General features: G+C 44.7%; 1 protein-coding gene and 1 long non-coding RNA gene across 7 annotated transcripts in view; one reads left to right on the forward strand and one right to left on the reverse strand.

Annotated features, from left to right (window-relative positions):
• The window catches only part of NT5C2 (5'-nucleotidase, cytosolic II), a 58097-nt gene that overhangs the window by 25440 nt on the left and 18041 nt on the right, over positions 1–14616 (forward strand). For 3 of the 6 annotated variants that reach the window (XM_034776255.1, XM_034776257.1, XM_034776258.1), the window contains exon 3: positions 12376–12493. In XM_034776255.1, the coding sequence (XP_034632146.1) occupies positions 12376–12493 (118 nt within the window). Of the gene's footprint in view, positions 1–5251; positions 5312–5384; positions 5427–12375; positions 12494–14616 lie in introns of all 6 variants that reach the window. The other 3 variants (XM_034776260.1, XM_034776259.1, XM_034776261.1) reach the window with 2 other exon arrangements.
• LOC117880253 lies at positions 3664–5742 on the reverse strand. Its single transcript, XR_004646502.1, has 2 exons — positions 5492–5742; positions 3664–3901 (listed from the first exon to the last, which is right to left on the reverse strand). It is a non-coding gene; the product is annotated as an uncharacterized LOC117880253 (long non-coding RNA).

A 14616-nucleotide genomic window follows, 5' to 3' on the forward strand; every position in this document is an offset into this window, starting at 1 on the left:
TCTCTACAGGTTTATACAACTTCATTTCAGGGTTGTGCTACCTGGATTTTTTTCAGAGATTATATAATTATAATTATTAATATTGGAAAAGAAACGGGGGCTGCTAGGGAGACTGACTGATACATTTGAAATTAATCTGGCAAAAGTGCTCCCAAAATTGCATCTGCAAAATCAGATGAATATTTGTTGTGTGTATGTAATCAGGTAATTGCACGTCTGCTGCCTGTTTGTGTATTCACACTGGTGCACGTGCAGCTTGGCAGGCACAGGTTTTGAGGCTATTTTTAATAATTTAGCAATTAGTGATTTAAAACTAGAAGCAGTTCAAAGCCCAGATGTTTCTAGTCTACTTTGGGATGGTTGGTTGGTTGAATACAGGCAACATTACAATAGCCATTTTGTCAGTGTTGTTTCCATTGCTGCTTTTAAGAGTTGACTGCTTAAAGTTGCGTAAAACTGCACACTGAGCTTTGAAGCGGTGGATTGTAATGTGTTGGCACTGAGAATGGGGCATAGGAAGAGCACATGTTGCTTGTCATGGTGTCCAAATAAATCACCAACTGACGAAGTGCTAATCTGCAAGGTGTCATTTCTTCAAGAATCAGAGTGTTAGACTGAAGCTGTTGAAAGGGTAGCACTTCACTAAGTATAAGACGTGGTTAAAAAGTTGCAGTATTTTGGTCTTTGTTCTGACAGTCTCGATATAGCTGAAGACCTACGTTGATCAGCAGCTTCTCAATATCCAAATAGTTAGGATTTTATTCTTGCTGGACTGGTAGAAATTATGATGATAATACTTTCCACTTGTAATAGAGCCTTTTATCCAGGGATCTTAAAGCACTTTACAAGCGTTAATTATGCTTCAAACACACTGTGGTGTAGGGAGCGTATTGTCATTTGTAAAATGGAGAAGCCTGAGGCGCAAGTATACTGAAGGCTTGACTTTCACAACTGTACACGCACAATTTCCCTGATTATGCTTTGTAAATCACTTATTTTAGCAGACAGTTGACTCGTTATATATGTAACTGCTTATCAACATGTGCAAACTTCTGATTTATATGTGCAATTGTGCTGATTGTACACACACAAAGGCATGTGTTTGCGCACATGCAGTTGTGAAAATCAAGCTCTAAGTTCGTTGCCCCACATCAAATGATGAATCTGACTGAGCCAGGCGTAGAACTTAGAACTCCTAGTTTACTTTCCTGTACATTACCAACTAGACATTTGTTTCCTTCCAATTTAAAATCTGTGTCCAGAGACAGATTGAGCAATGCCTCAAGGGGGCGGAGGAACGGTGGGGAAAATAACAAATTGGAACTGTTCAGGTGCTAATGCATGTGAATGGTACCGTAGGGTATTGGATTTGGAAGACAGTTACATCTTAAATTGTTTTCCGTGCTATTTTTGGATATTATTGAGTTGCATTTGAACATGAGCCTTCTGTGCAACCATTTCTTCCCCCTGCTTAATTCCTTATTGAAGAGCTAACCCATACTTTAGTAGGGTGGTTTGTTTCCATGGATACGCTGTGAGGTTTCCAGTTTGGGAGTATGATTCTCAGTAGGCTGCAGCTGGGTAGGGTGGTTTGTAAGCAAGGTCTGCAGTTAAACACAAAACATTTCCATGATGTTGGAATAAACACAAACACTCATAAAAGCCAAGGTGAATATTCATTCGACTCTTTGAAAGTGATAAAAATTATTCCAGTTCTAAGAAATGCTCCTCAGACTGTTAAAATGACCAGTTAAAAGGAAGATTCACTAGAAATGCAGAGGTGCCACAGAGTAGCAGCCACTAAGAAGTGGCTTTTGCCCATATGGAAATCTGTACATAGTTAGACTTTATTATTACTGGTATAAGCTCAAGCCTGGCATTTTTATTCAGGAGAAGAAATCGTTCCACCTTAAAGTGCTGAGTCTGTTACCAAGTTCTGACTCTGCGAGACATAGCCAGGAAGCCCAAACCTTTATCAGGCCTAAAGCAAACAAAACTCAGTGACATTAGGTCCTTTGATAGGACCATTACCAAGATTACTTTAATAAATTCATTGATTCAGAGGCCGGAAGGGGCCATTGTGATCTTATAGTCTGACTAACCTGTATATCACAGGCCATAGAATTTCCCTGAAATAATTGGGGAAGGTGTGTCGGGACAATAACACTTTGCAAGAGCATTGTTTTGTTGGGGTTTTGTTAAGTAGAAATGCACAGCACTCAAACAAAATAGACATGGAATAATACAAAGCCCTGCTGTGTATATGATACCACATTGCTTCTTAATGAATAGGAAGGGTTGATACAAGATTTGCCTGTTCTTGCATAGCAAAGAGGCGTGTATGTGGGTATTAGATTCAGCGGAAGGCCTGTTTGCTAATGGATAAAAATGTATACTCCCTAGAGGAAAATAAAGGTACATAGTAAGCAGTAAAGTGAATTATACTTAACAGTATAATTGTCACTTATTGACTGACTGCAGTGTGCGAAAAGGTTTCCTCCCTGTTAAAGAAAGACAATGATGATAAATAACGCTGCAGTTTCTTCTCATTTGGGAATGAAAATACAGGGAGTTAAAGAAAAAAACAAAACAAAACATGATTTCATTACTCATTTGAAGATGTTTAGGACTCTGAGAACTAGATTTGATGTAGGCTGAAATATCAGAGATCCTGCTCTGTACAGCTTCATGTGAGTAATAAAATAAGGATTATTATGGTCTTGTAGTTAAGATGGAAAACTAAGAGTCAAGAGAACAGGGTTCTACCCCTGGCTTTTCCTCAGACTGCCTGTGTGACCTTGGACAAATCATTTAGGCCCTGATTCAGTAGGGTCCTTAAACATGTGCCTAATTTTAATAAATTAGATTTTAATAAATTAGTTTGAAGCATGTGCTTAGAGTTAAGCAGGTTCAGATATTCTGCTTTGCTGAATAGGTATGTACATAAACACATGGGTAAGTGCTTTGCTGAATTGTGGCCTTAAATGAGAGCAGCCTGATTTTCAAAGGTTCTGAGCGTCCACTGCGTCAGCAGGATTTTTGGGTGCTCAGCCCCACTGAAAATCAGGCCCATTTTTAGGTGCCTAAATATGGATTAGGCTGCAAGTGAGTTTATATTGATATTCTTCAGTGAAGCTCCGCACTTGCAAACACACAAGCCATTTCCTCTGCTCATTTTTAATTTATTATTATTGTTGTTGTTGTTTTATTTTATTTGCTGCTGGTTTCTCTTCAGCTGATATTTTAGTGATTTATTCAAGTTAAAGCCCAGATCCTTGCATTAATGCTTCCACACAAGAGCTCTTCTCCCTTCCACAGTCACCTGTTGCAGAGTCTCGGCCTGTTGGGCTACATATTTCAAGCATATCTGCAGTCAGAAGGCCAATTCTGCCCTCTAGCCCCATTGACTTCAGCAGGAGGTACACCTGGGCCAAGCATGTTTAGAAAACTTGTCTCACACGCAGAACCGGCACCCTTTCTCACACTCCCACAGCCTGAATTGAATGTCATGCATTCAGCTGAGTTCTAGGAAGCAGGAGTGCTTGAGCTGCAGGTGATACTCCTGGTGTGGGCTGCTGTGGCACCCGCTGAGTAAGCAGCCTGGGACCTCTCTGCCTCTTCCCCGGCCGCTCTCGACTTCCCTGCCAGCATGGAGCACTGGGGACGAGTGAACAAAGTTTAATGCCACAACATAGTAACCGCGCCTCATCATTCACTCCAGTAGCCCCAGGCTCTTTTCTTCATAGCGGTTCAGCAATTGCACTATCCTCAGGCTCCCACGCTTACTCCTGAGTTCACTCAGAGATGCCTTTGGCTGCCCATAAGCCATACACTCCTATTCTGAGGGTGTGAGGAATAAGGACCTTCTTCCTTGCAGCTGTTCCCACTGCTCCAGAGAACCCTGTATGGGAAATCAAGGACTTGTCGTCACTGCTGTTAGTACAACACCTTTCACCAGTACTATACCCACAGAATCGTTTTAAAACAGAACTTTATGGTTATACACACATTGTTTACAAGTATGCAAATTAATTCAGTAAATAATTATCAGAATATGGCACACATGGAGTGGCACAAAACGTGGAGGTTATGCACAGGCAAGGGAGAAAGCATTTTTTCCCTGTTCTCACATGATCTTCTCTGACCAACCCATGAGGAGTGTTGACAGACTCTGGCAGAAGCCATGTCACACCTTCAATGAAAGAATACCTTGGTCTCAACATGGAACCTCTGAGAGTGCAACAGGGGGAATAAAGAAGGAAATGTGCAGGTCTTGAAGAGCTTTCTCCTCCTCCCCCAAACCAAATCCAGTCACACCCCAAACTTTCTTAACCACGCAAAATGGTTATTTAAAGATTATTTTAAAAAAGCATTATTGGTAATGGTATGTACTTTACTGCTCTGTCAGGCCCTCTTTGAAACCTATTCAAAAGCATTCAGCTTAGTGTTTAGTTTGAATTTCTTTAAAAGTTGTTTCTCATTCTTTTGTGCATATTTATAAGTTGCAGAATAGTTCTCATTCTCTTTACCATCTGTGCTTGTTAACCAGTACTGGACAATGCCATGTAAGGTTGCATGGCACCTTTCATGAACAAAAAGCTTTGCACAGAAAAGCCCAAACTTGCTAGATAAGTCTAGGTGTAAAGAATAAGATTTAAGCTTTGATGTACAGGAGTCAGACTGACTCTGTATTTTAGGTTCTTGATGGGAGGAGATTCCAGATTTAGGGCAAAATTCTGTTCTCAGATCCACACAGTGGCTCTTGACATATATTCTTCCCTGATGACATGTAGATGTGTGGTGGGTGTGAAGGGAATGGAATATCTTGAAAGGAAAGAGATGGCATTAGGCTACATAGTAACCTGCCACCGGATCAGGTATGGTCACTAATGACAGAACCCTAAACACATTATGAAGGCTGTTCCTGAGTAGATTATACTTACTTCTGATAGAAACTTGAGGGATCTGTCTCTCAAACACTTTGGCAACACTTGGGTAGCTTGTCATGCCAACAAAATATTGCTGAATTGATCTGAGACTGGTTTGGGAAGTTAAGGCCAGAATTTTGCCTGTAGAATGTACAACTACTAACCGTGCCTCCTCTGTAAATCAGTTTTGAGCAGTATTGTGGAATAGCCAGCAGACTACCTTTCGAGCTCTTCGGCGGCAGCAGCTCCAGCAAACACGCAAGTCCCAAATGGTGCGGCGCTGTCGCGGTTTTAAAAACAGTTTGATTTTTTTTTTTTAACAGGGGAGCCCAGTGTAACTCCTTCAAGACTGGAGTGACACTCTGCATCTGCATCTGCCTCATGTGAGTTACAATCCTGGCAGCAGCATTTTGCACAAGCTGGAGCCTCTGTAGAGATTTTTTTTTTCTTTTTCAGGAAGGCTATAAAATTGCTACCGTATGTGTCTTGGCAGCAAAGGTAAAAAAAACCCAAAATACCCCAACCACCCAAAATCCACAATAAAGTGCATGAGAATTCCATACCTTACTGTACAACTCCTGCTCATTCCAACACATTCTAACACATACCGTGGAAGTCATCACGGACTTAGAGCCTGCAACATTCACTTCTGTGGTACTGCTTTTTAACTCTCCACAATGTAATTTGATGGGCAAATTATGATGTTAAGGGGAAGCTGTAAGTGCTGTCAGCTCGCTTCTGTTTTCAAAGCTCTGGTTGTTCTTTCGCAATCCGTAGTTACATAACCCCAGAACACTATGTACTGACTGCCCTGAGCTGCTGAAGCATTTGTCTGTTGCAGAACACAGACCTTCAAAATAACTTGTCCTTTTGTCATTTGGGACTGACATGTTTGTGGAGGGATGGGGGTCAACTAAAAAAAAAAAAAAATAGAAAAAGTTGTAATATGTGCTTATATTTGTTGTAACTATGTTATAAGTAGGGCTAAGAGACCAACAAAAACATACTGAAGATTGAATGGTTGTGTTTTTGTGGCTGTGCATATTTCACCTGTCAAACACTTGTGGGTGCTTTGAGGCAGGGGCACTGTCAACTGTGTGGGAGCTCACAATACAACGGATTTTGCATGGCAAGCATCTAAATCTTTGACATCCACAGTATCCTACACAAAGTCTATAGCTGTGGTCACCGTGGCTAGGGCTTTGGGGGGTTTCCAGGAAAGTATTTAATTACTTTTTTCTTTTTTAGTCATTCAGCTGTAGATCTCTCCTTACTGCTAAATTCTTGCACAGATGACTGAGCAGAACAAGATATAAAAACACACCAGCCCTGAGTACACTAATATATTGCCACGTTTCTATAGAATCAGTACTATGCCCTAGCTTTTAAACAGCCTCTTGGAGGAACCCCTGGAGTGTGGCAAGCCTCAAGGAGGCCCATTTTTTAGCTTAAGGGTAGACCTCCCAGCTTCACCGCCTCCTAGGCTGAACCTCTGGGCTCCAGCACTCCTGGCTTCACACCGTGAGCTCTGCCCAGCTAGTCCCATTGAGACAGACTCCTAGTTAGAGACTTATCCACCCTGCAGGGATTAACGCAACTGAGCAAGTATTTGCAGTGACACCAAACACACTTTTCAGAACAGAGTAGGATTTATTAGTCAACTGGAACACAGCATTGGAAGTCCTTAGGTTAGCATAGAGAAATCAAAGTTAAAGCATAGCCCATTCTGGTCAAGTCAGAGCAAACCACCAGCCAAGCTGTAGTGGATTCCATTTTAGGCTCTCTGTCAGTCCCAGGAGAGAGCAGCCAGCTTCCTCCAGTATCCCACACTTTATCCTCTGCTGATCATGTCTCAGCCCTTTGTTCTCGAGCTGGGGTCTCTGCTTAGCTTCCCTGCTGGGGTGAGAGGAGGTGGGGGCTCCTTCCTCTTGGTCATTGTGTGTCAACGTTCTGGTCATTGGGCTTTCTTTGGATTCTGCACTTATGTGGGGTCACTTTCGGCGGGTTTGAGCCAGTTCCTTAATGATCCTATTCGCTGTGGCCCAGACAGCAAGGTGACACCCGAACCTCATGTCCTGTCCTGCCTCCATGAGCAGACTTAACACTTTTCCCTCCACTGGGTAACAATATGAAGTGCAGAGGGAAACTGAGGCACGCAGCGGTTTCATTAAAATATTACAGAAAATTCCCAGTTTGTCACATATGTATGTAGACAGAGATTATATAATGTGGGTGTTTTCCTGTGTTGTGACACTGCAGTTGCAGCATCACAATCCTGTTCACACTGTTTATCTCAAGTAGGTGGATCACTTGCCTGAAGCTCATGTTACTGAAATGAGCATTTGCACAGCTTGTGCGAAAATGTCAGTAGCTTGTAGCTCATACTGATTAATACACTCCGTACCGTGGTGTAGCGTGTTGTCAAAATGAGGTGTGGGCGTGGTGAACTCTGAATCCATTCCCAGTTGTCTAATTAAAGAAAAGTATATCTTGGATAACGACACAGTAACTGGAGAACACTATTTATAGTCCATTTCCATCCTCCAAGAGTCTGATTTCCAGTGTGTCTGTTGATTTCTTACACTAGGAAGAAGACTCTTATTTTCCAGGTGTCTTTAGTGATGACATCCAAACAGAATCTTTGAATGAGCTAGTGGCTTACATTTTAAACAAGGCTGGGTCAAGGAGGCAAGCAAAATCCAAAGTTTATAGGTGAGAATGTGAATTTTAAAAATGTTCAGGGACAGCCTTGTGGTCGTGCCACCTAATCAGAGATCAGGATTTGATTCCTTGTATTGGCATGGCCTGGGAATACCATATAGTCCTTTGCCACAACCTTTCTTTCTGACTTTTCAGCTGCTTTCCTAGGCTAGAAGGGAGGTCTTAGTGATGGATGTAGATTGGAGAGGGGAGTGCAGTGCATAAAAAAATGGAATAAGGGTATTTTATGGGTTGCATGATGCACATAGAAAATATGAATCCACTACCCTTTCCCCTGAAAGATTGTTAGAGAAATAAGGGTGTTATTTGAAAGACAGCATTGTATTAGCTGCAGCCACGCTTTCCTCGTGGTGTATCACTGGGATTGATCGTAAATCTTTTCTATTTATCTAAAAGGGATCCCAAAGTACTCTTCAGATTGTACATGTGTATGTAGGGGTCACTACAGCTGTCTCTGGGCTCCAGAAATGACAACTGCTCGTGTCTGAAGTGCTATTCTAGCTGTATCGGTCCCAGGATATTAGAGACACAAAGTTGGTGAGGTGATATCTTTTATTGGACCAAGAGAGACAAGCTTTCGACAAACTGTTCCCATAGCAGCAACATAATGCAACAGGGTTTTTAGAAGAAGGGAATAGTGACGTTCTGTATAGAGAAATCACAGTTCCCTTGGGAATTTGGCCAGATTACCAAGGAGAAATTGCACAGCAGGTTAAAAAAAATTTATATGGTCTGTGTGAAGAACTAGGAGGGCTCCAGCTTCTTCCAGGTGGGGGTGGGGACAGGGAGGGGCGAGGGTGGGCTAGACAGAAAATGGGGGGAGGCTGCGCTATACATCTTGTGGGCGCACACATTTCTTTTTTAACCATATGCACTTAAATGTCAAGTATCAGAGGGGTAGCCGTGTTAGTCTGAATCTGTAAAAAGCAACAGAGGGTCCTGTGGCACCTTTTAAGACTAACTAAGAATTTCCATTACTTGCATCTGAAGAAGTGAGGTTCTTACCCACGAAAGCTTATGCTCCCAGTACTTCTGTTAGTCTTAAAGGTGCCACAGGACCCTCTGTCACTTAAATGTGTGATTTATCTATATTATCCTCAAAAGAGGAATAAAAATATATACAAACACGTCGGTTTTAAACTTCGTCTAGCCTGTGAAGTGAGCAAAGTAGGACATTTGGAAGATTTGGAGACTCAGAGCCGTAATACAGCAACTGATACTGTGGTCAGTCTGGAGCAGGGGGCCTCAGTGCTAGAGAGGGTTAACTGAGCACAGGTGCTGTAGGAAGTGTTACCCACACACCGCTCTGTCCTGCATATGCCGCTGCAGCAGGCACTGTGGCAGGGAGCTGCACGCTGGGGATGCGAACCAGGCAGGGAGGAAGGCCCTGGACATCACAGACCTGAGCTTGCTCCCCAGGGCTGGCTGGCTGCAGCCGGACCATGCTCTGCCAAGCCTCACCACCAGTCAGCAACCACCCTGCCCCTACTTCAGGGGTGCCATTTAGGGAGGTGCTTCCCCAACCAAGTTTCATACCACATTATAATTTTACTCTGTGTGTGTGTGTTGGGGTAGTGTGCGTGGGAGACTGGGTGTGTGTTGGGAGAGTGTGCATTTGTTGGAGTGGCGTGTGAGAGAGACTGCGGGTGTGTGTGTTGGGGGGAATGTGTGTGTTGTGGGTAGCATGTGAGGGAGACTGTGCACATGAGTTGCGGGGAGTGAGTGGGAGACTGTACGTGTGTGTTGGGAGTGTGTGTGGGAGACTGCACGTTCCCGAGTGAGTGTGTCTGCACGCTGTCTCTTTGAGCCGAGTATTCAGGAGCCTGACGCTTGTTCAGCGCCACAGCAGCTCCCACGCCTGAGCCAGAGACACCAGCAAACAGGCTCCCTGCCCCCCACCCCAGCTCAGTGGAGACCTACTCAGGCACGGCCACCTCTAGCATCAGGCAAGCTCCCCCAGCGTCCCGCCAGCTTCCCAAAAAAGGGGAGACTTAAGAGTAAACATGGGGCTTGCAGCCTCTGGACTGCCGGCTGCTGAGGAGCTGTGTCACGTCTCTGGCCAAGGCTAGCATCAGCAGAGGAGTTGACTGTGCAAATCTCTGCAGCGCAGCCAGGGCTGCAAATCTGTCAGGGGATCCCTGAGCGCAAAGGGACTGAATGGAAGATGATGATGATTTTCCTCCAGTCTAGCCCAGCGGCTAAAGCCTCCTCTCTGCAGATCAGGTGTGTGTGAGGTCTTCAGGTACCAGTCCGTTTCCCCTGGCCGCTGCTGCTTGCAGGCTGGGGTGAACAGCAGGGGGAAGTGAGAGCGAGTGAATCTGGGGAAGGAGAAGTGAGTGTGTCTGCTGTTGGAAGCCTGGCCAGCAGCCACAGCTCTTTCCGCTGTGCCTTCAAAGCTGGGCGGCCGGAGAGCAGCGGCTCCTGGCCGGGTGCCCAACTCTGAAGGAACCGCCACAACCAGAAGCTGGGAGAGGTGGCTACTGGGTGGGGGCTAAGGCAAATTTTGGGATGCCTATAGCCCCCACAAGCCCCCTCAAGTACTGCCCCTGTGACTAACTCAGCATGTCCTTGTCCCATGCTGCCTTAATAAATGGGGAACTCTGGGCATCTGTCTTACCCATCTACAATACATGAAGGTATATTTCTTACTGTTTCCTTCAGTAATTTGCCTTTAGCAGCCCTTCAACAAGGGAATTCATTTTTCTAGACTCTGATCTTTCATGATTTTCACTGTGCTCTTTCTGTTCTGACCTCCTTTTGCTCACTAGCACTCTAGATCACGCCCCAGGATTTCCTGCACAATCCTGTGCTCTCTTAGTTATATTAGCAACAGAGGGTCCTGTGGCACCTTTAAGACTAACAGAAGTATTGGGAGCATAAACTTTCGTGCGTAAGAACCTCACTTAGTTATATTAGTCATTTCTGCCCCTCATTCTCACCCACAACATAATCAGCCTCTCTGTTCCTATTGCACTGAGAAGGCCCCAGGCAGCAAATGTCATATAACTTTTTTATATGTTTACCATTAGTGTAATAAAAGCTTGAAGATTTTGTTAACTACATTATTACTTGTAGGTATCCTTTACTACTAAGTAAGTTAGTATTATAAGTGTGTTCAAGCTTACTATTAATTGTTGCTTTTCGAAGTGATAATAGGCCTTTGTTAAAAATAATAATGAACCCTTAGATTTCTGTCAGCCAGATAATACCTGGGACGACATATGTTACTGTAGAGCTGGGCAAATCTTTTTGGCAAATAGTAAATTCACTGACAAATGCAGTTTTCGGGGGGAGCTGAAACTATTTGCGAATTTGGGTCGAATTTGGCAATAGTTTTGGCCAAGTAAAACCTGAAAACAGAAATTTTGGAAATATCATAAATCATTTTGAAAATGTCAGATCCACTCCATATTTTATTTTGAAAATGTCAGTTTGAATTAGTATTTAATTTGACCAGAACAAAAAAATTTTGGTTTTTCATTTAGTCGAGAAAAAAAAATTCGTTTTGGTTAAAAACTGACCGTTTTTTTTTCCTGGAAACCAAAAATCACTTTGCTCAGTTCTACATATGTGATTCCTCGTGACAGTCACCATAATCTATAATCTGTCCCTGTCTGACATCTGATTTTCCTTCATGATCTTCCTCCTTTTCCACCTTTTTTCAGTAGTTTCACATATAAGTTTTCTCCTCTCTGACTTGGTCTCTCTTTTCCACAGCATGTTTCCTTACCTGTACTAATTCTTTGGGGACTGTAGATATATTTATTATTTTTAGCATTTTTTTATAACTCCCGCAGAGGTGCTTGGCACCTCACAGAAAAGCATGTCTGTGTTCTGAAGAGCTTATCATGCAAATAGCACATGTGTATGACACAAACATCTGCAGCCTCCAAATCATTAGTACAGTGGGGCCCACTTAAATATATATCTCAACTGTGATGGGAATTATTTGACCTCAGTGCATCCTGGGGCCAGATTCTGTGAGAGTGACAGTTTCCATGCAGCAAACCTCAACATACTGTCCACAGAAATACAGTGAAGCCATCAAACAATCATTGAATGAAATTGTTAAATAAGTACATTTTCCCTGCATTGAGCGAAGGTATATTTTATAAATGAAATATTAAAATAATAAACTGGTTTAAAAGAATAACATTTTGATGCAAGAAGGTAACATCTGACAGGTTTCTACGGTACCATATAGTTTTATTAACAAATTATATGCTGACCTGATTACTGTATCTTCTGTGGAAGCTATCATAGCCCACAGCACTTATAAACACCTCCTAGCTGAATTCCTGACACTAATATTAGGCTGTGGAATTGGGTCCAGAGTAACAGTTGTAACAGCAGTAAAGAAGTTCAGATTCTCTGCCTCTAAGACGTGTGTAGAGAAGGTGGGGGAGGAGAGGGAGCTGCTGTTTGGAATATATTTCCTCTGAGGCAAAGAGCTCTGATGGACTGACTTTTATATTTCATCTGGTGCCTTCTGCTGCTGAAATATGAACTGCACTTTCATTCTGCAAAAAGCCTCTAGCATGATCTAATTCCATGATCATGTAAGCAGCGGAGCAAGTGAACCTGAAATAGAGAAGGAAAATAATGACGGAACTGAGTGTTGTAGTGTGGAAGAGGGAGGAGGGAGAATGGAAAAATTATTTTTAACTGCCTTGTTTAACCATGAGCTATTTTTGTATTTTCTAACTGGAATCTTATCTTGGTACAGTGTATAAGTCCCCTGAATATGAATCTCTTGGATTTGACCTGACCGTAGAAAGATTGGTTTCCATTGGATACCCTCAGGAGCTGCTCAGTTTTGTCTATGATCCTTCATTCCCTACCAGGTAAATAACTAAGAGTGATCATTAGGACGGCCCATTTCCAACCATTGACAAGAAGGTGTGAGTAACAGTAGGGGGGAAAGATTAGCATGGGAAAACAGTTTTACTTTGTGTAATGACCCATCCACTCGCAGTCTTTATTCAAGCCTAATTTAATGGTGTCTAGTTTGCAAATTAATTCCAATTCTGCAGAATGGTTGGAATGGGATATCCTGATTATCATCAGAAATTTTTTTTTTTCTTCTGCTGATAATAGCTCCCCTAATAGCTCACCTTAATTAATTACCCTCCTTACAGTTGGTATGACAACACCCATTTTTTCATGTTCCCTGTGTTTATATATTTTCCTACTGTATCTTCCACTGCATGCATCCGATGAAGTGGGTTTTAGCCCACGAAAGCTTATGCTCAAATACATTTGTTAGTCTCTAAGGTGCCACAAGTACTCCTCATTCTTTTTGCATAATAGGAAGGTGGCCCATAATGAAGCTGTCAGGAAGGTTACACTGAGCATGTTCAGTGAATTTACTGCCTTCTTCATGGGGTTGACCAAGAAGGGGTGCCCATGTGAGGATAGGGTGACCAGACATCCTGATTTTTGCTTCTCTATCCCGCGTCCGGACCGATGTTTGGTCGGGACACTGGACAAAAAAGATGTTGCGCTCCGCCCGGCTTCGCCCCCTTCCCCCATTGGCTCCCTCCCCAAATCCCCGCCCTGGCCCCGCCTCTTCCCCAACCACACAGCATTCTTCCTCCCTCCCAGGCTTGCAGCATGGCGGCGCAAGCCTGGGAGGGAGGGGGTGGCGGCGGTGCCTGGATCCTGGAGCTGGTGAGTCAGCTCCAGTACCCGGGCACCCAGTGGGCAAAGGGGGGCTGGCAAGGGAGGGAGATGGGGGGGCTCAGTTTTGAGCCCCCCACCGCGACAGAGGGCTCCTGCCCGGGCCGCTGCACCCGGGGCCAGGAGCACAGCCTGGAGGCTGCTCCAGCTTTGCAGCCCGCGGGGTAGCACGGTGGGTCCGGGCGGGGGCAGTGTGGAGCGAGCAGGGGCCGGTTGGGCGGTGTGGGCCAAATCCCTGCTGCTGCCAGGGAGCCCCGCGCCTCTCCCTCCCGCTCGCAGCTGCGGCTCCTTCCCGGCAGGACGCGCCCCCCAACCTACTCCGGCCACATGCGGCATGCGTCCAGCTGCTCCTTCCTGGCGGGAGGGAGAGTAGGCGCGGGGGACGTGTGCCGCATGTAGCCGGGGCGGCAGGAGGTGCATCCTGCCGGGAAGGAGCGGCAGCCGCGAGTGGGTGGGAGAGGCGCGGGGCTCCCTGGCAGCTGCGGGGATTCGGCCCCTGCCACCCACCCGGCTCCTGCCCGCTGCGCGCTGCCCCCGCCCAGATCCACCGCGTGCCGCATATGCCCATGGCAGGCCGGGGGGCAGGAGGCTCCGTGGGGAGGGCAGCGCGCGGGGCCGGGGCCTGCTAATGCCCCCGGCCCCTTTTAAACGCCCTTTTTTTTTTTTTTTTTTTACTCTGCCCCCACCTTTTTTTGCTCCGCCCCACCTTTTTTTCCTTCTCCCCCCCTCCCCAATATTTTGGACTGCTGATCTGGTCACCCTATGTGAGGACAACTGAAAGCAGCCTTACTACCAATCAGTCTTGAAGCATCTCACTGTTTTCAGCAGCTATGGCATCTCCTTTTCCCAAAGGCTAGTGACTAGATAAATGAGCAGAAACATGTAATGTGGTTTTGGCAGAAAAGAGGCAGCCCTTAAATCGGTAATGGGGAATGGCATGGCATTTTTTGCAGCTGTGACATGCTATGTCTGGCTTATCTAAATGCAACAGAGAGATGCACAGTACTGGAGAGGTTCCTTCCCCCAATCAGCTCTCCATTGCATCTCAGTAGAATTCTCAGGGAATCACAAGGGCAGGCAAGAGCCAAATTCTTGACCTTGTGTAGAAAGCGACACATCTTCCCCGATGGAACGTATAGCTAAGCTTTCTAAGTAAAATGAGCAAAATGATTCTAAGATCAATAGAGAGCAGGTCAATTATACATTTCAACCTGGCAATGCCGGGGGTGGGGAGGGTGGTTCCAAAGCCAAATAGAAGGATACGTTAGGACTGGATCAGCACAACCCC

This window comes from Trachemys scripta, chromosome 7 (genome assembly GCF_013100865.1).
Source record: "Trachemys scripta elegans isolate TJP31775 chromosome 7, CAS_Tse_1.0, whole genome shotgun sequence".
Classification (NCBI taxonomy): domain Eukaryota; kingdom Metazoa; phylum Chordata; order Testudines; family Emydidae; genus Trachemys; species Trachemys scripta.